The 26,959-nt window shown below is 35.6% G+C and overlaps 1 protein-coding gene across 15 annotated transcripts in view; it reads left to right on the forward strand.

Annotated features, from left to right (window-relative positions):
* pou6f2 (POU class 6 homeobox 2) overlaps positions 1-26,959 on the forward strand; it is a 232,807-nt gene that overhangs the window by 158,664 nt on the left and 47,184 nt on the right. For 8 of the 15 annotated variants that reach the window (XM_073941591.1, XM_073941597.1, XM_068217161.2 and 5 more), the window contains one exon: positions 18,665-18,802. In XM_073941591.1, coding sequence (XP_073797692.1) covers positions 18,665-18,802 — 138 coding nt within the window. Of the gene's footprint in view, positions 1-5,311; positions 5,387-18,664; positions 18,803-26,959 lie in introns of all 15 variants that reach the window. The other 7 variants (XM_073941589.1, XM_073941595.1, XM_068217160.2 and 4 more) reach the window with 1 other exon arrangement.

A 26,959-nucleotide genomic window follows, 5' to 3' on the forward strand; every position in this document is an offset into this window, starting at 1 on the left:
TTTCTTTCTTTCTTTCTTTCTTTCTTTCTTTCTTTCTTTCTGCTCTTACAAAAATGAATGCTAGTCCTGTGTTGTTTTTACGCACCCAATTGTGGACAATGTTTAGTTCAGAAAAGTCAAGTAATCTATAAGAAATGCAAGGAATATTACTTTATAAGAAAGAAGATGTGCATTTAAACTAAAAGTGTTCATTTTAGGCTATAGTTATGTTTCAGAGCGCAATTGTCTATAACTGTGACAATTTATTCACTACCGCTATTTATTCTCAAGCCATTTGCTTACAACGTGCCGAAATAAAATATTTTAAGCTTGAAAATTAAGAAATTGACATAGAAAAAAAGTAAAATGAAAATGTAAATATTAGGATTATTTTTTTTAAGTGTGATATGAATAATGTTTTTATTTAATAGTGATTATTTACAAAATAACACTACATTTTACAGCATTATTGCACTTTATTACATTTTTAAACTTTAGAAGTACTTGATTATGATCCTATTATTTCAATATGTTTTTGATTCAGTTTAAAGTAAAGATATAATTCACAGCATTTTTTAATAAGAAACATTTCTTATGTGAGCAAAAATCGTATGGTTTCTGCAAGATCAAGTTGTAGTGGATAGTATAAATCAGGGATTCTCAACCTGTGGGTCTCAGGGATTCTGCAGGTGGACCGTGAGATAGCTTAAAATTAACTCTCAATATTATAATATAATTTTTGGATTTCATTATTAATATACTATATTAAATCGATCAAAGTAATGTACCGGTTCTCTGACTGATTACTTTAAACTCGGTGCAAAAACAGCCATATCGCATCTGCAACTAGTAGACTGTTCATTCACAAACTATGCATGAAGTGAAAGTGAAAGTCTCTCTTTATGTATTTTTGTGTCAACTATTTAATATATCCACATAGTTGTCTCAATGAATGTCCTGTGAGTGTTTTATAATGGGCGCGCAAGCCCATAAAGTAGGATCTAGCGAGGCTCAATGCTGTTTCTGCCATATGATGTAAAATAAACTTGCATATGAACTTCAGACGCAATCTGGTGAAGCTGTTCACTGTTCCTGTCAGCGATCTCCCAAAAATATCCAGCTGCAAACTCAACTCTCATCAGATCAATGCGTTTCAACAGATTTGTATTTTACTTTTGTTTGTATATTTTTTAATAGTATACATTATAAAATAGATTTGCTTTTTATTTGTTAATAAATAAAGATTTAAATCAGCATTTATACAAACATTTTAGAGAACATGTCAGACAGGTGAGCCTTCAAAAAATGATCGGAGAAAGAAGCAGGCGCCGAAGTAAAAAAGGTTGAGAACCCCTAGTATAAATAACAGAAACAATCGAAATTCCAACCCCGAATTCCCAAACCACTGTATTATCTTTAAATCTGAATAATTACAATATGCCTTTACACAGTTTGGTGGGGGTGGTGGTTCTCATTCTGAAAATGTAGCCCTATGTACATTTTTGGAGATTGCAAATTATGTAGCAAGAGGAACGTATGTCTGCATTTTGTCTTTAAAATGCACAATACGGGACGGTTTGATGCTATAACTTTTTTCGCTTACCAGATGACCGCTGACATCAGTATAGACGGCTTTACTGCTGTTACCAGTTTCTCCATTGGCTTGTTGCATACATCGGATAAGACTTAGAGCGAAGTTGACCTTGATGACGGGGTCCAAGTCCGCCGGAGAGCGGTTCCAGAAATTAGGTAAAACAAAAGCCAAAAAATTATAACAAACAAGTAAATAACAGGGTGAGAATGTGGTAAAATCTGAAATCCTGATAAAAATCAGGTGAGGGCTTTGCTTTTTATGGATTGCATTTGAAAACACTATTAGTTGGGTTTAGGGAAAGAGGGGAGTGGAGGTATTGGTTGGTGGGTCAGACAGTCAGTCGGCAGCAGCCTCTTGTGTATTTAGGTGAGAACAGCAGGCACGAATGGCACTCTCGAGAGAAATTTGAGATCTAAAAAAGCGTACACAGCAGCCTCAGGCAGATTCACAAAAACGAAAACTGCAAAAAACTTCTGGGACGTATTTGGCGCTCTCCATAAATGTATATGAGGGTACAAAATCCGAATGAGCCTGGGTTGGTTGTTTGTCAGTACAGTGATACCCTGGGAATTAAACACACAACTTGTATTATCTTTATATATTATAGCTTTAATTCTATTAACTCCTCCTTGTTTTCAAAACTGTAAGTGATTCTAACACTGTAAGTTTTACAATATTTCCCATTGGAACTTCTTCAACTTTAACCTCCACCTCAAATAAAAGAGAAAACAAACAGAGAAGGAACAGACGTTTTGTCACATTTATCCAAAGGTTTACCCGCTGTTATTCTGTAAAAAGGATGCCAGCTGTTTAGATCCACACACAAAGATACAATCAACACAAATAGTGGAGCGGTAACACGGTTTCCTGCCTCCCCACATGGCTCCAAGTGGAGGCAGCCTGCCGGAAAATCACCTGTTTAGATGACAAACACTGCAATCCCCTGCAATCCACACATTCTCCATGTCTCCTTCCTGCTGCCCCTCAAGTTACGGAGTCTTAATCTGCCCCGCTGCGCTGCTGAGTGTTTTATAATGGGCTTAAATGTTATTGATCGCTGCTAAAATTACAAGAATGAAATGGTAAACAATATCCGGACAATAAGTCCTTCTCTATATATGTCAGCAGAAAAATGACAGTATAGAGGGGCTGTATATACTAAAGTGTGTTTTGTTTACTTATACTGCATACAAAATCGGTTCATTCATTTATTTATTCGTTTGTCAATCGTTCGTTAGTTAATTCATTTATTCTTAAGAAGGATCTGATATAATTGTTTTGATTTGTGTGGAGTTCATGGGAATTTTATCTTTAAATTTAGGCCAATATTAAATTGTGCACACTTCTGTCTGAAAAAAATCAATCTATATATTACAGATAACAATATAACTTTTAGAACATATTTAAAATATTATTTTTACTGCAAAAAGGGATTCAGATATTCACAGTAATATTAAATATTAACTTTTTAAGTAAACCTAATCACATATTGTTTAATATTTTTCAAGACTGTGCACAGTTCTGTCTAAATAAAATCAATCCATACTATAGATAACGTTATAACTTTTATAAAATATTGAAAAAATTAATTTAAAACAAATAGTGGTGCAGATATTCACAGTATTATTGAATATTAAATTATTTTGAAATAATCATAATCATGGGGGCATCGCGGTGATGCAGTGGGTAGTACGATCACCTCACAGCAAGAGGATCGCTGCTTCGAGCCCTGGCTGGGTCAGTTGGCATTTCGGTGTGGAGTTTGCATGCTGTCCCCGGGTTTGCATGGGTTTCCTCCGGGTGCTCTGGTTTCCCCGCACAAGTCCAAAGATATGTGCTATAGGTGAATTGTGTAAACTAAATTCTGAGTGTGAAAGAGTGTGTATGGATGTTTCTCAGTAATGGGTTGCAGCTGGGAGGGCATCCGCTGCGTAAAACAAGTTGGACAAGTTGGCGGTTCATTTTGCTGTGGCAACCCCAGATTAATAAAGGGACTAAACCGGAGAGAAATTGAATGAAGGAATGAATGAATAATACTAATCACATCGTTTGATATTTTTCAAGACACACTGCACAGTTTTGTCTAAATAAATTTAATCTATAATATGGATAACAATATAACTTTTATAAGATATTTAAAATATTATTTTTAAAACAATTAGTGGTGCAGATATTCACAATATTATTAATTATGTTTAAGTAATCCTAATCACATCCTTCAAAATTTTCCAAGACACATTTATGCTGTTTAAAATTGATCGGGTTGCTTTAGTGTTAAATTTCTGACAAATAACATTATTTTGCTGGTGATGCATAAGTTTGCAACATTTAGTTCATTTTGCTGTAAAATTTGCACTGGACAGTATATTTTTTTATTATTAAGATCTATTGTTGGGAAAAAGAAATGTATTTTGTATTATTTTTTTCTCTTTTTCTTTTCATTAAACTATTATTTGTGTTGGTCATTTAAGGGTCATATATTAACTGAACTTCTACTGTTGTGTGTGGGATGCTGTGCATACCAATATGCATTTTTGCAGGAGTAGATAAATGCTGGTCCAAAATTATATTCAGCTCTGCAGAAACTTCCGGTCTGAAGAAAGTTGTTCAACTGAACATAGAAAGTCTTATGCTTTTATTGTTGTGCAGAAAATTCGCAGAAATAGAGGACTTATGTCTGGGGTGCAGCCAATGGAGGACTGGACAATAATTGACAAATGACAAATTTCAATAAACTCCACCTGTTAATATCAGCTGCCTGTATATAGGTTAAAGTGAGGAAATGAAAACTGTGGTGCTCCTCCTTAATGTAACTTTTACATTGCATTAAGGATAACAGAATTCTGTGAAACGAATTATTCATTTGTATCCAATAAATTGTTACGATTTTTGACATTGAAGACAACCCTCTCCTGACCTGTTTTCTTGAACTAGCATGGAATTGAATGAATATACCAACACTATACATCGTTTGAAACCTAAATAAATAAGCTCTCAGTTGATGAATGTTTTATGATATGACAATATTTGCTAAACACAAGGCATCTTGAGGGTTAAAAAATCTCAAAATATTGAGAAAATCCCTAGCTATGCAAATTGCTAAAAAAATTAGTTTTGATATTACTACTGTAATAGAAAATGACAGAACTAAGTAAAGATGATAGAAATTATGCAAAATGTGTTAATAAAACATGATCTTTACTTAACATTAAAATAATTTTTGGTGTAAAATGTATTATTAAAATCTATGTTGTGACCCATGCAATGTATTTTACCTACTTCCCAGGATATACACAAAGAAAGATATAAATGATAAGATTTTGTGGACCAGGTCTCATTTTTCACTGTTTTTTTATTATTAATAATGTTAAAGAACAGACACAGGCAATCTAAATGTAAAAAAATATATAATAAAAAATATGTTTACTGTGAATTTTAAAAAAAAGCTGACTACATAAAAAGAAGAAATGTGCTTTCACAATTTAATGTAATAATATCTGTAAATACCTGCACATTATAAATCAAAAAATAGGCTGTAGTTTGGTGTCTATGGTAATGCCGTCACTTTTGGGAAAGGATGTATAACTCACCTTGAACACACTTGCTCTAAAACGATGTTTGACTCTCCTCAAGTTAAGCCAGAAAATGAACTAAAGCAGATTCAGATGTCAGTGGATCACTAAAGATGATCCTATATGTATCAGCTCATATAATTCACTAGCCTTCTTATCATTCCAGGGGAACGCGTTTCATCTACTCCGTCAGAGAGAGAGTGAAGGGGAGAGAAAAAGAGAGTGTTTGCCCTCAGATAGGGTGAGAGGATTATCTATGAATTCAATCCCTGCTTGATATTGCCATCCTTGTCCATCTCTCTCTCTCACTCATATGCGCTTTCTCTCTGCATCTCACCCCCTCTCAGAAATACATGTTTTTATTATCTGAAGATGTTAGTCCAAGATAAGATGCTCCATACACAGGCACCTTTCCTGCAATCACAAAGCTTTTCTCCTGTTCTGTTTAACTGAATAAGTGCTCGCGATGTCACCGGGTTACTCGGCAGGAAAGCTCTAGCTGTTTGAAATTTTACTAATGCACAGGGCTAGATTAGGAACACACTGGGCCCTGGGGCTATGGCAAAGCTAAGTGCCCCATTTATTTTATTGCATCACAATTTATGTTTCTATACGTTCCATATTTCCAGAATTATTAGCCGCCCTGTATATTCATTCATTTTCTTGTCGCTTAGTCCCTTTATTAATCTGGAGTCGCCACAGCGGAATAAACCACCAACTTATCCAGCACATTTTTGAGCAGCAGATGCCCTTCCAGCCGCAACCCATCTCTGGGAAACATCCACACAAACTCATTCACAGACACACACACTCATACACTACGGACAATTTAGCCTACCCAATTTACCTGTACCACATGGACTGTGGGGGAAACCGGAGCACCCGGAGGAAACCCACGCGAACGCAGGGAGAACATGCAAACTCCACACAGAAACGCCAACTGAGCCGAGGTTCGAACCAACGACCTTCTTGCTGTGTGGCAAAAGCACTACCTACTGTGCCACTGCGTCGCTCCGCCCTGTATATTTTTATCGAAATTTCTGTTTAATGGGGAGATTTCTTTTTTTCAACAAATTTCTAAACATAATAGTCTGAATACAGTAACTAATTTATTATTTTTTACAATAACTTTTTATGTTTTTATGTTAATATGTTTTTATGGACAGGCTAGTGAAAATTACATACAGAAAGATGGTTGCAGAGTGGAGGGAGGGGAAGGGTTGGACCTCAAGCCGGAAATCAAAGTTGGGTTGCTGTGAACAACTCATTGTTGTGTCGACGCTAACTCATTTCTAATAGTAACTCATTCCTAATAACTCACTTCTTTGCTACGATGACAGTACATATTATTTTACTAAACGTACTTTTAAGATACTAGGATTCAGCTTAAAGTGACATTTAAAGACATAACTAGGTTGATTAGGCTAATTAATTATGGCTAATCATGGTAATTTGGCAAACCATAATGATGAATTGTTCTTGCTCTGTCTAAAAATATTTATTTATTATTTATTCATTTATTTTTTTAATAAATGTTTGTTTGTTTGTTTGTTTGTTTGTTTGTTTGTTTGTTTGTTTGTTTGTTTGTTTGTTTATTACAATTTATTCATTTATTTAATTAATTTATTTATTTAAATTATTGAATCAGTTGTTTGTTTGTTTATTTATTCATTTATTATTATTATTATTATTATTATTATTATTATTAATTTGCTCAATAATATTATAATATTTTTCCACTGTGTTATTTATATTTTATTACTAAACTATTTATTTTTTTCTATTTTATGTGTAGTCCTACAAACATACAAAATAACCTGTAGCACAGTAATCATATATTGAACTTCAAACAGACTTTCGTAATCAGCAAAAAAACATTGGTAACACTTTGGTTCAATTATGGTCCGTTTGAGTATTAGTAGACTGTCTGCTTAATATCTGTTGATACTACTCCTTCAAGAGATGTTTAACTGACTATAAGAAGCTTTGCAAGTACATGTCAATTTACACTAACCCTAACCCTAATTCCTACCTTAACCAATAATGTTGGTACCTTAAATGTTCCTACCAAACATTTTACTAATAATCTAATGAGAATTACTTTGCATGTAGATGCAATGTAACTTAAATTCATAATTGAAATTACTGTACAGAAAAGTCATGTTTTGATTTTTGATTGGTCTTAAGCTGTCACGTGATGTGATTTCGCAGGTCAGAGTTCACTAAGCTTGAACTTTGCTTCGCAGCAAACTGCGAAACTTGTCGCATGAGCTTGTGTTTCCAGTCTGACGCATTCGCATAAGTATTAATGAAAGTCTATGGGAAGAAAAGTCCTGTGTGACCACGGCTTTAAGCAGGTGTCAGATGGAGGTGGTTGAAGCTAAAATATGCAGAGCTGCATCCCTCCAGGAATTGAGTTTGAGACCACTGATCTATGGTTTTGTGTACATTTTGCATCAGATGTTTTCTGATGATAGTGCACATGCCAATATATCATTTTCCTAAATTATTATCATCATTTTTATTAAGAGGCAGATTAAATATTCGCTAATACCACATCTTATAGCACATAATTCGATTAACTTCATTTTGTCACCACGCTCAAGACAGTTAAGACAGTTCTTGGAAATACAGGACTTTCTTGGAAAGAAATAGGACATCTGGTGGTCAATTGGGGAGCAAAAATTGTAAAGCCCAGGTATAGTGCCATCACTGTTTTAAACAAGCAAGTCGTATGGAATACTTCATATTATTGACCCACGAAAAAAATAATTTTGTTAATTAAGAATAAATTAATTATCAATCAATCCAATCAAGAGCCCTCTGCTTCTGTTGGCCCTGGGACTGTAACACCACCTAGCGCTTATGGTAATACGTGATGCTAAAAAGGCTGAGCGAATTAGCTGAATAGTTCTCGATTGTTTTGAAGTATGTTGCCCCAGCATGCTAAAGAATCATTTGCAAATCTCTTGACAGATGCTAAAGATGAAAGGCTGAAGTCTCCGAGAGCTTTTACCGCTCACAATAGCCACATGGTGAGGCATTGAGGAGGTAAAATCGTTGCCCTTAACATTTTGGGTCGCTGATATTATCAACTGGCACTTGACTTTTGCAGAAGGACAAAGAAACGCCGGCCACAAAGAGGCGATTTCTGTGATTAGTGATAAAAAAAAGGGTGACTTTCAGTCCAGGGGACATAGTATCAATCTCAGCCAATTTTAGGCCACCAACATGAAATATGATTTCATAAGACAAATGCGGTGTCATTCTTAATGTGCTTAACCTTTACTGTCAATGAAAAAGTATTGATCGCTCTGTGGTATTTTCTCATCATTTGATTTCAGAGAGCCTGGTAATATATGATGGTGTGATAAGATGAAAGATGAATGGCAGCTGAATGCTCTCACTTTAACAAAGCTGAATGGCCCCCGCTGAGAGATGGGGGGTGCGGACGGAGGAGACAGGAAACAGGACGCGAATATAGGCTAGAATTTGTTACTGATGGCCACTGCTGTCGTGATACTTTTTTTTACTTTACAGAAATATGAAGATTCTTTCATTTTTTTATTGTCACGTTGGACTATTTTTTCTCATACGAAAATAGATATAGTTATGAATATACCATTACAAAAATATCATGTGATCTTAGTGTAATTAAAAAGAGTGCTTTCAAATTGGATTATGTGACTTTATGATCCCTGCTTTGACACAATTTGATGCAATAAAAACTTAAATATAAATTGTGTTGGAAAAATATTAACTTAATGAAGAGAGAACCACGTTCAGGAGAAACAAGCAGAAGAATTTCTTTATTAAGACGTGTTGCTTAGTCTGCAGTCAAACAAGTCTTTAAGAAGTCCACAGGTCTGCAAGTTTTATAAGTCTGTTAAATGAAGTCTAAAGTGAGTCTATAATATGATTTTAGGAGGAGGGGAGTGGCTAGGTGGAGATGGCTAAACAAAGCATGCAAATGAAGTAGGTAGGTAGGTGAATAAACTTGCCAACCCACTGATCACATAAATTCATCAACAAATGGGTTTATTTGGCCTAAAAGTATCACCCAAAGACAAAGGAAGAGTCGTTAAGACCTTGCCTGTAGCGTTTGCATCGCTTTGGCTCAACCAGTACTCGGGAAATGTAGGTTTAATGTCGCTTACAGCTGGCTGTAATAGTTTTGAATAAAATTATATGATAAAAAAACCCCAAAGAATATAACTTTTCAGATTTTTTATCGATTTTTATTGACTTTTTTGCATTTTAAACATATTGAAATATTATGTATTTGAAATAATGCATTTATATTATTATTTTAATATTTATTTTAATTATTATTCAAATATAAGTTTTTTTTTGTTTTTGTTTTTTTACAATTTTTAAAATAAAAATGTTATAATAAATTATTCATTTAGTATTTGCCATAATGACTGTACATACTCTTTTTCTATTAATTTTGCAAGATATCCAGCTTAGTTTAAAGGCTTAACTATATGTTATTTTTTCAGGGGGCTTAAAATATTGACCTTAAAGTTGTTTTTAAAAATGACAAATCTGCCAAAAAACATTTTCAAGAAAAAATAAATAAGTTAGAATACTGTGAAAATTTTCCTGATTTTGCCCTAAGCTGTATATACACTCACTTGCCACTTTATTCGGTACACCTTCATTTTGCCTACTTTAATCCTTCGTTCCAATAATTTAACAAGGTACTGGAAATATTCCTCAGAGATTTTTCTCTATATTGACATGATAGCATTCAAGATGCCAATCCCCCGCTACACCACATCCCAAAGGTGCTCTATTGGACTGTTGGACATGTTGTTGATGCCAAATTCTTACCCTATCATCCGAATGTTGCAGCATAAATTGGGACTCATCAGACCAGGCAAAATTTTTCCAATCTTCTATTGTCTAATTTAGTGAGCCTGTGTGAATTACAGCCTCAATTTTTTACCGCTGTAGCCGATCCGCCTCAGGGTTCGACATGTTGTGTGTTTAGAGATGCTCTTCTGCATACCTCAGTTGTAACAAGTAGTTATTTGAGTGACTGTTGCCTTTCTATCAACTGGAACCAGTCTGGCCATTCTCCTGGCATCAACAAGGAATTTGCGCCCACAAAACTGCCGCTCACTGGATATTTTCACTTTTTCAGACCATTCTCTGTAAACACTACAGATTTTTTGTGCATGAAAATCTCAGTAGATCAGCAGTTTCTGAAATACTCAGTCCAGCCCATCTGGCACCAACAACCAACAATGCCACATTCAAAGTCACTTAAATCACTTTTTTGCATTGATCTGCCTCATTAGAAATTTGCGTTAACAAGCAGTTGGGCAGGTGTACCTAATAAAGTGGCCGGTGAGTGTATAGAAAAACAAATAAATACATCAAAAGAACAAGCACTGGCAGTTCACCTGTGTTTTGTACTGTAATTTGCACGACTAGATAAAGTGCTTCGCTTTTTTGTTATTGGAACAGAGATCAAGCTCCCACGATGCATTCCAAAAACAAAATAAATGAAAATATACAGATTAATCACAAGCTATGGGATTTTTTAAGCTCTCAATTATATGCTACTCACATGCAAAACTTCTCACGCGCACTCAAATATATGCTGCTCACATGCAGATTTTCTTGCACGCTCAGAAATATGCGCGTATATACTTGCGAATTATCTGCTCTCGCTGAAGTCAGATAATGCAGATTCACAATTTGCACCTTGTCTTTCCTCTTCCTTTCGTGTTTTTGCCCTCCAGAGATCCTCCTGTTAAATGGTTTATCCCAAGAATGTTGATATGTTTTATATATTGGTACACTATTTATTAACAATACACGAAAAACTAAAAGGTTAAGGTAAATTCTATAATAAACACTAGTGTTTTTGAGTGTTGAGTTTACTGCTTATGTTTTAGGCTAGTATTATTTACTACAACTTTATTTACTACAACTTGCTTCAGCATACTGTAGTATTAAGAATAGTGAACTAATGAAATTAAATACAAAGTGTTGCTTTACTACAGTAAAGAGTGGTAAATTGTAGTATAATATAACCTATATTTGAAAAAACTGTTTGCACACTCTCAAAAATTCGCTGCTCGCGTGCACTAAAATATATTCGCTGCTCATGTGCACTCAAATATTCGCTGTTCGCACACTCTCAAATATTCGCTGAATATATCGCGAGCAACAAATATTTGAGAGCGTGCACACAGCGTGTATTTGAGTGCGTGCGAGCAGTGAATATTTGAGTGCACATGAGCAGCGAATATTTGAGAGCGTGCAAACAGTGAATATTTAAGTGCACGCGAGCAACAAATATTTGACAGCATGCACACAGCGTATATTTGAGTGCGCGCGAGCAGCGAATATTTGAGAGCGTGCAAAGAGTGTATATTTGAGTGTGCGCGAGCAACGAATATTTAAGTGCACGCGAGCAGCAAATATTTGAGAGCGTGCAAACAGCGTATATTTGAGTGCATGCGAGCAGCGAATATTTGAGAGCGTGCAAACAGCGTATATTTGAGTGCACGCAAGCAGCAAATATTTGAGAGCGTGCAAAAAGCATATATTTGAGTGCAGGCGAGCAGCGAATATTTGAGAGCGTGCAAAAAGCATATATTTGAGTGCAGGCGAGCAGCGAATATTTGAGAGCGTGCAAACAGCGTATATTTGAGTGCACGCGAGCAGCGAATATTTGAGAGCGTGCAAACAGCATATATTTAAGTGTGCGCAAGCAGCAATTATTTGAGAGCGTGCAAACAGCGTATATTTGAGTGCACGCGAGCAGCGAATATTTGAGAGCGTGCAAACAGCGTATATTTGAGTGTGCGCGAGCAGCGAATATTTAACTGCACGCGAGCAGCAAATATTTGAGAGTGTGGACGCAGCTTATATTTGAGTCCGCATGAGCAGCAAATTTTTTGAGTGCACGCGAGCAGTGATTATTTGAGTGCATGCGAGCAGCGAATATTTGAGAGCGTGCAAACAGCGTATATTTGAGTGCACGCAAGCAGCGAATATTTGAGAGCGTGCAAAAAGCATATATTTGAGTGCAGGCGAGCAGCGAATATTTGAGAGCGTGCAAACAGCGTATATTTGAGTGCACGCGAGCAGCGAATATTTGAGAGCGTGCAAACAGCATATATTTAAGTGTGCGCAAGCAGCAGTTATTTGAGAGCGTGCAAACAGCGTATATTTGAGTGTGCGCGAGCAGCGAATATTTAACTGCACGCAAGCAGCAAATATTTGAGAGTGTGGACACAGCGTATATTTGAGTTTGCGCGAGCAGCAAATATTTGAGAGCATGCACGCAGCTTATATTTGAGTCCGCATGAGCAGCAAATTTTTTGAGTGCACGCGAGCAGTGATTATTTGAGTGCATGCGAGCAACGAATATTTGAGAGCGTGCAAAAAGCATATATTTGAGTGCAGGCGAGCAGCGAATATTTGAGAGCGTGCAAACAGCGTATATTTGAGTGCACGCGAGCAGCGAATATTTGAGAGCGTGCAAACAGCGTATATTTGAGTGCACGCGAGCAGCGAATATTTGAGAGCGTGCAAACAGCATATATTTAAGTGTGCGCAAGCAGCAATTATTTGAGAGCGTGCAAACAGCGTATATTTGAGTGCACGCGAGCAGCGAATATTTGAGAGCGTGCAAACAGCATATATTTAAGTGTGCGCAAGCAGCAATTATTTGAGAGCGTGCAAACAGCGTATATTTGAGTGTGCGCGAGCAGCAAATATTTAACTGCACGCGAGCAGTAAATATTTGAGAGTGTGGACACAGCGTATATTTGAGTTTGCGCGAGCAGCAAATATTTGAGAGCATGCACGCAGCTTATATTTGAGTCCGCATGAGCAGCAAATTTTTTGAGTGCACGCGAGCAGTGATTATTTGAGTGCGTGCGAGCAGCGAATATTTGAGAGCGTGCACGCAGCGTATATTTGAGTGCGCGCAAACAGCGAAAATTTAAGTGCGCGCGAGCAGTTTTGTCCATGAACTGTGAAAATCAATGTGCCAGTAAAGAGTTTCGCTCGCTCGTATTACATAAATGCACTCTTGACCTACTGCACTCTGCACATTTATCAGTAAAATAAGGCCATAATTCAAAAGAACAAATCAATCCCTCTTTTTAAACATGTGTTTCAAGTTCATTTATTACAGCACATAATTTTTGTAATAAGAATTTAACAACACCATGTCACCGAAATTAAGCTTAAAGCCAGTAAGATTTTAATATTATCATTTATATATTTTTAATATTTGTTTTTATTAATAAATCATGCTTTAAATTGATTAAACAAACAAAAACGTTTCAACTTTTCAACGTTTCAACATTGTACTATTAAAATATGTTTATATTCACAAACAAATGAAGTTTGGTACTCCATATGTACAAACAAATAAGAAGTTTAATTACAGGGTGAGCTGTTCCTTTAAAGCACGGCAGCATCAAAATATCATCAGCGCACACCTGTGTGTGAACTCTTGTTCTGACAGCATCTTTTGGGATTATACGCTTCGTGATTCACAGCGAAAGCAAACTCAGAACTTGTCAAGAGAAAAAAAAAAAGAATAGCAATTTGATTTCAGAAATAACCTGCTGTCTATATCACTGTTGACTGCCATTAGGATATGCTGTCTTTTTATTTTACTCTTTCTGTCTGCTGTCACCGTGCCTGTTCTCCTCTGTCTGCTCCGAGCGCTGTTTCCATTACTGCCTCATTGTGAAGAGTAATTGGGTAGTCTGTGTGCAGTCCTGCGTGAGCTCTTGATCTACTTAAAGAACCTAATAAGCCTGTATTCTGCAGCCCTGCAACCAAATAAGCACTGCATTCACCGGGCTTATTAGGAGGTTAGCTTGATTTATTCACCTGTGTGTTTGTATGTGTGCTTGTGTGTGTTTCTAGCGCTAGCAAATCGCTATAACTAGGAGAAATTTAACACGGGAGTTTTAAAAATGAAGAGATGAGAGTAAAACAGTCTGCGGTTTCTGATCTTTCTGTCTAGCTATATTTAATCCTGCATTTATTGAGAGCTGGTAAAGTGGAACATTCACACTCGTTATTACTGCGGGGGAACTATCTGAAGTAGTGGTGCTACTAACTTAACTTAATAAACTTTAAATCTGATTGTTTCTGATGCTAAATGATTCTGAATAATGCAAAAAGACAAACATTTTACATGGTTTATTAAAGAGCCCATATTATGGGTTTTTGAAAATTCCCCTCCATGTAGTGTGTAACACAGCTCTAAGTGAAGTGAAGTATCCAGCTAAGGCTTAAATCTGTAAGAATACAGTGTTTAAAACTGTTGATTCATCTATAAAAGAGTCGAATCATAGTGCTTCAAACGAGTCGCCTTGATACCGACTCATTAGGTGTTTCGCCATGACGTACGAACGAAACAAAGTTTTTCACGTGCACGCGCAAACCCGGGAGATTTCAAACCTGAGGCCCCGCCCTCTGACGCAGTAACCCAGACACACACACACACACACACCCACAAACACACGCACACAAACATGCCGGTCGATTGAAGTCACATTGCAGATGGATATATTGAGTCTCTACCCAAAGATGAAACCTCAGCATTATAGCCAAGCAGTTGGAAACTACTGGAAACTTCTGGAAGCTACATGCTACAAAGAATACTTCATCTGCGTTTGTTTGTAAGGATCAGTAACTTACTGATGGACATCAGGATGGGTTTCTTCCATTTCTCAAGTGTAAGTACGTGCGGTTAAAGTTGTTGCCTCGTTGACTCTAGCTTGCAAATGTATTTAGTTGTGATTTGTTACTTGTAACCGCGTGTACTGTATCAGGTTAACTGGATATTTTATCTTATCGCGTGCAAAGTCACGTTAAAAACGCGACGCGTGCTGTTTGTTTATGGAGCTCCGTGCTAGAGTTCTGCTCCCGCGATTTATTCGGAAATTTATTCCCGCGCCGCAGAAATCTGGCGCGGGGACAGCCGCGGGAATAAATTTCCGAATAAATCGCGGGAGCGGTCGGTAACGGGTTTAATTTGGGACGGGAGCGGGCTGTCTAGCAATATCACGGATATTGCTATGCGAATTAGAAAGAGAGAGTCTGCGTGGTGCTTGTGTGTGTGTTAGTGCGCACGCGCGCGTATGAGAGAGAGAGAGAGAGAGAGAGAGAGAGAGAGCGAGCGAACGAACGAACGACAGCTTGGCTGTCTGGACTGTATACTGGGTGATTTTTGGTTGTGTTCTCCGCTCTAGCGGGACCGGGCGCGGCGGGCAGAAAACGGAGCGGGTTCTCAGGCTAAAACCTGGCGGGTGCGGGCGGAAGCGGGAGCGTTGTCATCCGGAGGTGTGTGTGTGTTTTTGTGTGTGTGTGGTATGGCCAGTACACGACTGTCTCCTTCGTTCGGTTATCCGTGGCACTATCCACTCGCCATAGTGTGGCAGCTAAAATCCACGTCTGCACTATCGAGCGTGTATGAACTGTGATTACTTTTTAAATTGCTGATTAGCTATTGGCCATTTCCCTCTCTGACTGAAGGCAGTCGACCAATCGCGACAGACTGTCATCGGTCCAATCAGCGCAGATTAGCTCCGCGCTAAGGAGGGGTTTGGGAACAAATGAATCACTGGACGATTCATACAGGAGTCGCTGGGATAATTAGGTAAAAATAAATGCAGATTATAAGACCATGAAAGTGTTTTTTGACCTTGCATGCATATTAGACTGTTGTTGGAGACCCTTACAACCAGGATATGACCCTATTTCATGTATAATATGGGCTCTTTAAATAATCTATAATACATCATCCTATACAGTATAAGTCATGGAATATTTTATATACTGTTAAAAATGGGGGGGGCACAGTGGCTCAGTGGTTAGCACTTTCACCTCACAGCAAGAAGGTCGCTGGTTTCGTGTCCTGGCAGCGTTAGTTGGCATTTGTGTGTGGAGTTTGCATGTTCTCCTCATGTTCGTGTGAGTTTCCTCCAGGTGCTTCGGTTTCCCCCCTACAATTCTAAAGACATACAGGTGAATAGAATGAACTAAATTAGCTGTATTGTATGTGTGTGAACTAGTGTGTATGGATGTGGAAGGGCATCCGCTGCATGAATCATATGCTGGACAAGTTGGCGATTCATTCCGCTGTGGTGACCGCTGATGAATAAAGGGAATAAACCAAAGGAAAATGAATATTCAAGACAAAACTGTTAGCTCTCCTGAAAATATTTATCCTGTGAAAATATTTGCTGTGCTGTTTAGGAGAGCAAGGACATTTATTTTACAACTATTATAATAAAAATAATTTCTGGAGAAAATCTTGTCTTTTAGTTTGGCTGGGAAACAGATACACTATTAAAAAAACAACTAGTCAATAACTTTAGTTTCATTAAGATGTTTTTTTTTCTTTTATTGTCTACAAAGCAAACCACTCTTGTTGACTCGCCTAATTAACCTAATTAACCTAGTTATGTCTTAAATTGCACTTTAAGCTGAACATAAGTATCTTGCATAACAACCAGTTAAATATTTTTATAGTTTTCATCATGGAAAAAAATAATAATAATAATATATATATATATATATATATATATATATATATATATATATATATATATATATATATATATATATATATATATATATATATATATATATATATATAGGCGAGTTTGCATGTTCTCCCTCCCTTCGCGTGGGTTTCCTCCGGGTGCTCGGGTTTCCCTCACAGTCCAAAGACATGCGGTACAGTTGAATTGGGTTGGCTAAATTGTCCGTAGTGTATGAGTGTGTGTGTGAATGTGTGTGTGGATGTTTCCCAGAGATGGGTTGCGGCTGGAAGGGCATCCGCTGCGTAAAAACTTGCTGGATAAGTTGGCGGTTCATTCCACTGTGGCGACCCCGGATTAATAAAGAGACTAAGCCGACAAGAAAATGAATGAATGATATATATATATATATATATATATATATATATATATATATATATATATATATATAAATATATAAATATATATATATATATATATAAATATATATATATATATATATATATATATATATATATATATATATATATATATATATATATATATATATATATATATATATACGAATGAATTATTTATACTATTTTGTTAAAAAATTTTATAAATAATTAAGTGTAAATAATTTTGTCTTCAAATATATATTTTACTGAAAATGTGGAAAAAATCGTTTTTATTATTATTTTTACTTTTCAGGATGACAATTTATTAAGTTTAAAGTGAATAATTTATTTTAAAAATAAATATGAAAACAGCAAAAATTAATTCAAAAATCGTTTTTTTTTTTTCTCCATGGTAAAGGAACAAAGCTTCATTCATTCATTCATTCATTCATTTTCCTTTGCCTTAGTCTTTATTTCAGAGGTCACCACAGTGGAATGAACCACCAACTATTCCAGCATACAGTATGTTTTACGCAGCAGAGGCCCTTCCAGCTGCAACCTAGTATTGGAAAACACCCAAATACACTCATTAACATGCACACCTTCTTGCTGTGAGGCGACAGTGCTAACCACTGAGCCACCCTACCGCCCTTCAGATCATCATTTATATGTCATCTAAAGACATATATTACAGCTGTCATCAGATTGTTTTTTATTGTAATTAATAAAACATTTTTTTATCATGAAACTTTCACATAATTTATGTTGCTTAATACATTTATTTTATCATTATTGTTCCATTAGTGTATTACAAAAAACACTAAAATGAAAAAAAAACATTAGGTAAATTTAGTTTTACACTTGGAGACTCCTGAAGGACAAATGATGATGGAATATGAAAAGTCTTTTTAGCTATATAGGTGACACAGTGACTCAGTGGTCAGCACTGTCGCCTCACAGCAAGAAGGTCGCTGGTTTAAGTCCCTGCTGGGCCAGTTGGCGTTTCTGTGTGGAGTTTGCATGTTTCCATGTTCGCATGGGTTTCCTCCGGTGGCTCCAGTTTCTCCGATAGCCTGAAGACATGTGGTATAGGTGGATTGAATAAACTAAATTGGCTGTAGTGTATGTGTGTGATTGAGTGTGTATGGATATTTCCCAGTACTGGGTTGCAGCTGGAAGGCCATCCACTGTGTAAAACATATGCTGGATAAGTTGGTGGTTCATTATGCTCTGGCGACCCCAGATGAATAAAGGGAGAGCCGAAGGAAAATAAATGAATGAATGAACGAATGAATGTTTAGGTATATAATACAATTTTTGTTTTTCTATTCAGAACTACTAAACACTTATCCTCATATTGTTCATATGTAGAGTTTATTCATTCTCATTTACAATTAATTATTTAATCATCTAAAATTATGGATCTGCAGCAATTTATTTATTTATCCTTGAACTAAAGTCCAATTGGTTTGATTGTGTGAAACCATCTGTTTAATTTAAAGCTTTTCTTCTAATTTATATACTTGTGGAAAAAAGTCCAGTATTGTATGCATTCTTGCTGTAATGTGTGGAATCATTTGTGAATCGTTTTCTCTTCCTCAGCTCAACCCTTTGGCCAGTCAAGCAGCGGTTGCAGCAGCAGCAGCGATGGGTTCAATTGCTGGGTCACAGGTGTTTGGTAATGCTCTGTCCAGCCTGCAGGGAGTCACTGGACAACTGGTCACCAATGCACAAGGACAGGTACGAACACACATTCGCAAAGCATATTCAAATGAAAATGCACTCAAGAAATGCATGTGTAAGCTAAAGTGTGCGGCACATTAATCATAACACGAGACAAAGGACAAGTAAACATTCTCCTGTAGTAGTCTGAACATGATTTCGTTTATTAGTGAAATGTAACCCAGACAAATAAATATAGATTGGATTTTTGTGGTCAACTTTGGCTCATTTTTATTATATGATTCTGGCTATGTTTCTACAACACCACAAAAGTGAATTTAAGTATGTCTCAATGCAGTTTTTAGGTAAAATATGAACTAGAAGGCAGTAAAATATCATTGGCAATCATAATTTTTTACACAAATTACAATTAGAGGAGCAGATTAGTGACAATTAAACTATATATCAATGCAGTTATTTGTAAAAAGCTATATAAAAACTACATAACATTCAGTAAAGCACAAAATTGTAAGTGTAAATGTCTTTTAGGTTAGCAAGAATCACTTCCCTCTGCCAGACCTTTCGTATGGAAAAGGTTCCAACATATTTCATGTTTTGTTGAAATGTAGCTATACTTATAAAAAAAAAACAACAACAACACCCTCTGGATGATGTTTTAAATTAAAAGAACCACAAAAAAAACACGATTTCAAATATTGCAGAAATTTAGCCAGAATCACATACATATAAAAAGCTTTGCTTTCTAATAAACGTTTCGTATGGAAAATGCCAGCAAATTTAAAGTACAGAAACAGTATCAGGTATCTATAAAAAACAACGTTCTCTTATGAATGTTTTACATAAAAAGTGCCACAAAACATGCAAAAAAAAACATATTTACTGTCTGTTTTTCTTATTTTGTGAATCATATTTTTTTCACATTTATGCTTTTGCATTGCATTATGGAAACTTGATCTTTCCTTTAAAAGCTTTTGATGATAAAAAGTTTGAAAAAAAATGACTTTTCTTGACATTTTTAATATCAAGTTGTATATTGTCTAGGTCTGTGTTGTAAATAACGATACAAAAATCTGGTAATAGGCTGCTATTACGTTTTCTGTTGTTTTACAAACTTAGTTCTCTATATATTATTTTTTAAGTCTCAAAGTACTAAAATTTGAATAAAAGTCACTTTGTTAAGCTGTAGAGTTGAATTTTCAACATTAAAAATGAACAGAGCAGATATGACACTCCTAGAATGTAACCGTAAATAAATCGAAACTTGTGAAGCACAAAATATGAAACTGTTAATTAACAGACATGTTCACAGTGTAGGCAAAATTTACCTACATTTGAAAAAGAAAAAAAAAAAAGCAACGCCCTCTAGTGGACGTTTCATATGGAACGTGCCACGCTACATATTTCAGGTTTCGCAGAAATGTAGCTTGAATCGCATACCTACCAAAACAATGCTCTCTAATGGATATTACATATTGAAAGTGTCATGAAACATACCAACGTTCTTCAGGTTTTGCATAAATGTAGCCAGAATCACATACTAATAAAATCAATGCCGTCTAGTAAACGCTTCATGTAAAAAGTGCCTTGAAACATAACACTGTTTTTCAGATTTTAAAGAAACATGATCAGAATTGCATGCCTATTAATAAAACACCATCTAGTGAATGTTTCATTTGCAGAGTGCCTCAGATTGTACCAACATTTTTCAGGAGTTGCAAAAACGTAGCAAGAATCACATACCTATAAAATGCGATGCCCTCTTGTGGCAGTTTCAAATAAAATGTACCACGAAATGTACCTGCATGTTTCAGGTTTTGCAGAAACGTAGCCAGAATCACATACTTATAAAATGCAATGCAGTCTAGAAAACCTTTCATATGAAAAGTGCCTCAAAATGTAACACTATATTTCATATTTTGAAGAAACATAATCAGAATCTTGAACTATAAATGAACCAACACCCTCTAATGAATGTTTCATATGGAAAGTTCCCAAATTGTAAAAAACAAAAGCATTTTTTCAGGAGTTTCAGAAACATAGCAAAAATTACATACCTATAAAAAACTATGGCCTCTGGTAAGTGTTTCATAAAATGTACCATGAAAAGCAGAAATCACATACTTATAAAAAGCAATGCAGTCTAGTAAACGTTTCATGTAGAAAGTGCCTCTAAACGTAACACTGTTTTTCAGATTTTGAAGAAACATAATCGGAATTGTGTACCTGTTATTAAAACAATGCCCTCTAGTGAATGTTTCATATGTAGAGTGGCTTGAATTGTACCAACATTTTTAAGAATTCGCAGAAGCATAGCAAGAATCGCATATCTACAGTATAAAAAGCATTCCCCTTTAGTGGATGTTTCATATGGAAAGTGTCAAGAAACATACATTTTTTTTCAAGATTTGAAGAAACATAGCCAGAATCATTTACCTACAAAAAATACAACGCCCTCCTGTGGATGTTTCATATATGAGCCACGAAACATAGCAACATCAGGTTTCGCAGAAATGTAACCTGAGTCACGTACCTACAAATACAATGCTCTCTAGTATATAATCCGAAACTTACCAACATTCTTAAGGTTTTGCATAAGCGTAGCCAGAATTACATACTCATAAATTGCAATGCCATCTAGTAAATGTTTCATATGAAAAGCGCCTCGAAAAACGTAACACTGTTTTAGAAATTTTGAAGAAACATAATTAGAATTGGGTACCTATTAGCTAAGTTAAGGGAAATGGCACCAGTTAGCTAAAGTTTTCTTTCCCAAACGCACGTTTTAGATCCCTTTTATCAAACTTAAGTTAATGAACTGATTCTTTCACTATGTTAGACTTGTCGCAATACAAAATTTTGGCACTGAAATAAAAAAAAAACTGTCCATTTCCCGTTAACATTTCGGCACTGTTCAGTGTTTCCTCAAGGATTTTTTCCAGCTGTGGCAGCAGGTCTTTTACATAAATCTACCAACTACCTATGGCGTTATTTCAATGACAAATGGAGAAATGTGGGGAGCGCAGTATTACAATTCGGGATTGCATGTATGTAACGTTAATACGAGCATGCCAATCTTTTTGTTTGCGCACCGATTTCTTCTGCTCGTGCACAAAACTTATTGATTCCTTCTTGACCTTTCAGGAGTCGCAGAAACATACCAAGAATCATATACCTACTGTATAAAAAGCAATACCCTCAAGTGGATGTTTTCAATAGATAGTGTCACCAAACATAAAAGTGTTTTTCAAGATTTGAAGAATCATTTACCTATAAAAAAAACAGCGCCCTCTTGTGGATGTTACATATAGAAAGTGCCAAGAAACGTACCAGCGTATTTCAAGTTTTACAGAATCACACATTATGAATGAGTTTAGGTTTTTCGCAGACCATCTCTAGCCCTGTTTGAGCGAGCCCGAGAGGGGCGTTGTGTTTAGATTGGACAGCAGCGTGGGAGTGCAGGGGATAAAATGCTGACCTTGTCATATTTACGGGGCCGGCTGCAGAATTGTTCCATCAGTATCCAGAGGCTTGAACGATGAGGCTTGTCAGACCAGAGCCCTATCTAATGAATCATCTTATCGCAGGTGCGCACCGCTCCCATATTAAAGGAAAGATTGTATAGCCAATGTGCCCTTTCATGCTACAGACGGCATTATTTACCTTAACCCTTGTCTCATTCCCCTCCGCGCATTGACACTTTCTCTTCCGTAATATGACGGAAAGTGTTGTTTGAGAAATTGTACTCTAGGGCCTCTTCATGTAACCTACCAGCTCTGATTGAAGGTTTTATGGGTGCTTTTAACAGTTTTGGCTGTAAATGTAATCAAAAATATGTAATGAGGTTTTATATGTTAAAAGAACCATAGAATTGTACATGGTGTGGACATTTCGATAAATGGGCTACAAGAAAGGAGGAAATGGGATCTGTATATGTTGTTTATGCCAAAGCTATGCATCAAATCAAATTCATTTATAACTTAGCAGAAGAAGCTTGGTAGACACTGGAAGCTTTGTGTGTGTGTGTGCGTGCGTGTATGCATGCGTGCATGTTTGTGTGTGTGTAGATTTTGCTTTAATGCCAAAATTCATTAGAATACTAAATTCACTATTAAAAAATGCTGGGTTCCACACTATCAATTTATGTTAAGTCATCATGAAACGATTAAGTTAACGTATTAGTTGTTACAAATTTATGTGGATTAATCATAGTTGTCCCCTAAAACTCTAGAATTGTGTTGTTTCAGCTCAATTTAAATTAGTTTGAACAAACAGATAGTGTGTTTTTTTTTAAAGTTTTTAAAGTTTACGTTTTTGGAGATATTTTGTAAATATCTTTGTGCATTTATAATTAGTGATTAGCATTGGTAGGCACTTCATTAGGACAACTTTAAAGGTTATTTTTCTCAGTATTGTGAAAATTTTAACCCTCAGATTCCAGTTTTTCAAGTTTTTCAAGTATTTTGATCAAATAGTGTTCAATGTCCACTGTTTATTTATTCAGATTTCAGATGTATAAATCACAAATTCAAAAAATAAGACATTTATGGCTGGTACTGGCTCACATATCAGATCGAAAGTTTAAATATTTCTTAAGAAATTATTTTTATTTACTATAATAAAATTACTACAAATGTAGACAGCGGCTTGGTGATTGCTGCGGCTTGGTGGTTGGCTGTTGTCTTACAGCAGGAAGGTCACTGGTTCGAGACATTTCTGTATGGAGTTTGCATGTTCTCTCCATGTTACAAAGACATACGCTATAGATTAATTACAGGAGTGTGTATGAGAGTGTGTTCCCAAGAATGGGTTGCGGCTGGAAGGGCATTCGCTGCGTAAAACATGAGCTGGATAAGTTGGCGATTCATTCCAATGTGGCGACCCCAGATTAATAAAGGCACTAAGACAAAAAGAAAATGAATGAGTGTCCATTGTCCACAGTTTCAGATTTCAGTAACCACACTGAACTGAGCTAAACTGAACTTATATATAACACAAAACTGAACTGACAGTTTCAATTTATTCTGATCTTCTATGTGAAGCTGCTTTAACACATTTTACATTGTAAAAGCACTAAACAAATAAAGGTAAATTAAATTGAAATGAATGTATAAATCACAAAAAGACTAAACACTAATGTCTGGTTTCGTGGTTCAGGGTCACATATCGGATTGAAAATTTAAGATATTTATCAGGGAATTATTTTTATTTACTATAATAAAAATTACTAAAAATGTAGACAGTGGCTTGGTGGTTGGCTGTTGCCTTACAGCAGGATGGTCACTGGTTTGAGCCATTTCTGTGTGAAGTTTGCATGTTCTCTCCATGTCACAGTTCAAAGACATGTAGTATAGGTGAATTGGATTAATTGGCCATAGTTTGTGTGTGTGAAGGTGTGAATGATTCCCAGCACTGAGGGTTGTACTTGTTTTCCCCCACATGTCCAAAGACATGCGCTATAGGTAAAGTGGTTAAGCTAAATTGTCCTTAGTGTATGAGTGTGAATGAAATGTATGGGTGTTTCCCAGTGATGGGTCACAGCTAGAAGGGCATCCGCAAGAAAAATATATGCTAGATAAATTGGTGGCTCATTCTCAGTGGGTGACCCATGACAACGAAGGGAATAAGCCGAAGGAAAATGAGGGTAAATTAAGACATTGAAAACTCAATTACTGATAATAAAAACATATTAAGAATATTAATAAACATCAATGAATCTCTAGTTTAAATAAGTCAAGTCAAGTTGGCTTTATTGTTATTTCAGCAATATACAGTGCAGTACACAGTCAAACGAAACAATGTTCCTCCAGGACCAAGGTGCTTCATTACACAACATAAATTGAAAACATAACACAGGGCTGTGCACCACTATATAAAAATATATTAAAAATAAATAAAAATTAGAATGAGAGCGCAAAGTGTGGTTTGTGCAATATTTAGTGCAAATAACAGAGACAGAACAACACTGACCAGTGCACTACTGATGTTGTGCAAATATTAGACCAGATATAAATACTGTACATGTAAGTATTTGTCTTTCAGATAGAAATGTTGTACAGAGCAGTGTAAAAAATCATTTGTGCAAATATATATCTGTCAATTTCTATCCATTAATTTGTTCGTTAACAGCTGTTTTGTGGTTAAAAAAAATCAAAAATTAAAATTAAAATAATCATTATAAATAAATATTACAGAAATGTATATCATTTTAAAATAATTCTGTGAAAGTTATCTATCTCAGTCTGTACTAAAATGTTAAGCAGCGCAATTGTTTTCCAAATTGACAATAATAAAAATATTTCTTTGAGTTCATCAACATATAACAATAATTTGAAGAGTAATGGCTGCAAAAAAATAAAATAAAAAAATAAATAAATAATATATAAATATATATATATATATATATATATATATATATATATATATATATATATATATATATATATATATATATATATATATATATATATATAATTTATTTTTTTTATTTTATTTTAATATATATAAATATAATATATATATATATATATATATATATATATATATATATAATCAGTATATTGTTAGTACTTTTTGTTTTCAATAAAATAAATGCTTTTTTTATAAGAGAGTTGTTTCAAAAACATGAAAAGATCTGACTCCAACCTTTATAAAATCTGTATCATTTTGTGTAATATTTATTATCATTATTAAACTCTTTTTGTAAAACTTGTTATGTAAATATAAATGTGCTTATGTGCATATACAGTTGAAGTCAGAATTATAAACCACCCTGTTTAATTTTTTGCTCCAATTTCTGTTTAATGAAGAGATTTTTTAAACATTACTGAACATAATAATTTTAATAACTCATTACTAATAACTTTAAATTTAAATAACTTTAAATTTATTTTATCTTTGCCATGAAGACAGTACATACTATTTTACTGCATATTTTTCAAGACACTAGTATTCAGCCTAAAGTGACATTTAAAGTGTTAACTAGGCAGATTAGTTTAATTAGGAAAATTATTGTATAACAAAGGTTTGTTCTGTAGACTACCGAAAAAATATATAACTAAAAGAGGTTAATAATATTGACCTTAAAATGTATTTTAAAAAATTAAAAACTACTTTTATTCTAGCCTAAATAAAAACAAATAAGACTTTCTCCTGAAGAAAAAAATATTATCAAACATCCTGTGAAAATTTCCTTGCTTTGTTAAACATCATTTAAGAAATATTTAAAAAAGAAAAAAAATCTAAAAGGGGCCAATAATTCTGCTTTTTTTAACTGTATATTCCATACTTGTTCGGCATATGATAAATTGTCGCTCATTTGAGCTGCCGCACAAATGCTGCCAAGTGTGCGCATGCATGTTGTACGTTAGACGTTACCTAACGAACTGGTAAGGCCTTGTCTTTTCTGAAGAAGCCTGGAGGGCTTGGCTGGACGTATCGGCATGGCGGTGCCGTTGATGGGATGCGCTGTGTGTTTGTAGTGTCGTGGCGGCTGACACTGGCTGACATAATCAGGTCACTGAGACGGTCAAAGCCCAGGGCTACAGGCTCTGCTCTCTACCTTATTACTGACGTGCATTATTCAGTTGGAGTCTGCTAAAACACCCACCACCCTTTTGAGGCTTGTCCCCACCGCCCTTCTTTTACTTTTAACATTAAAATGATACTAATACAGGCCTCAGACGTGGCCAGGGGAACAGCAGATGCTGCCACACACCAAAAAAGCAAAGAAAAAGGACAAGGCAATGTGTTGTTTTATAGCTAAGCATTCTTTGTTTGGTTTGGGTGTTGATTTAGCTCTTAGGCATTAATGCTGGGATGATAGTAGATTACTAAAATAACACAAATGTGGCTTTAAGCACAAGCTATAAGTAGTAGAGTGTTCCCTCAGCTGCAGCACAGCTGAACATTGCCTCATTTTACATGAGAGATTGTGTTTGAAAATAATACATCGCCTGTTTGTGGAGAATTCAGAGTGTTAATGGTGCAGGAATGCTGAATGCTTTAAATAAGCTAGATGACTTCTTGAATATGACTTGGCATGATCACTTTAGGGCGACACAGTGGCTCAGTGGTTAGCACTGTCGCCTCACAGCAAAAAGGTCACTGGTTCGAGTCCCAGCTGGGTCAGTTGGCATTTCTCTTTGGAGTTTACATGTTCTCCCCATGTTGGTGTGGGTTTCCGGGTGCTCCGGTTTCCCCCACAGTCCAAAGACA

The sequence above is a fragment of the Danio rerio genome, chromosome 24 (assembly GCF_049306965.1).
Source record: "Danio rerio strain Tuebingen ecotype United States chromosome 24, GRCz12tu, whole genome shotgun sequence".
Taxonomy (NCBI): Eukaryota; Metazoa; Chordata; class Actinopteri; order Cypriniformes; family Danionidae; genus Danio; species Danio rerio.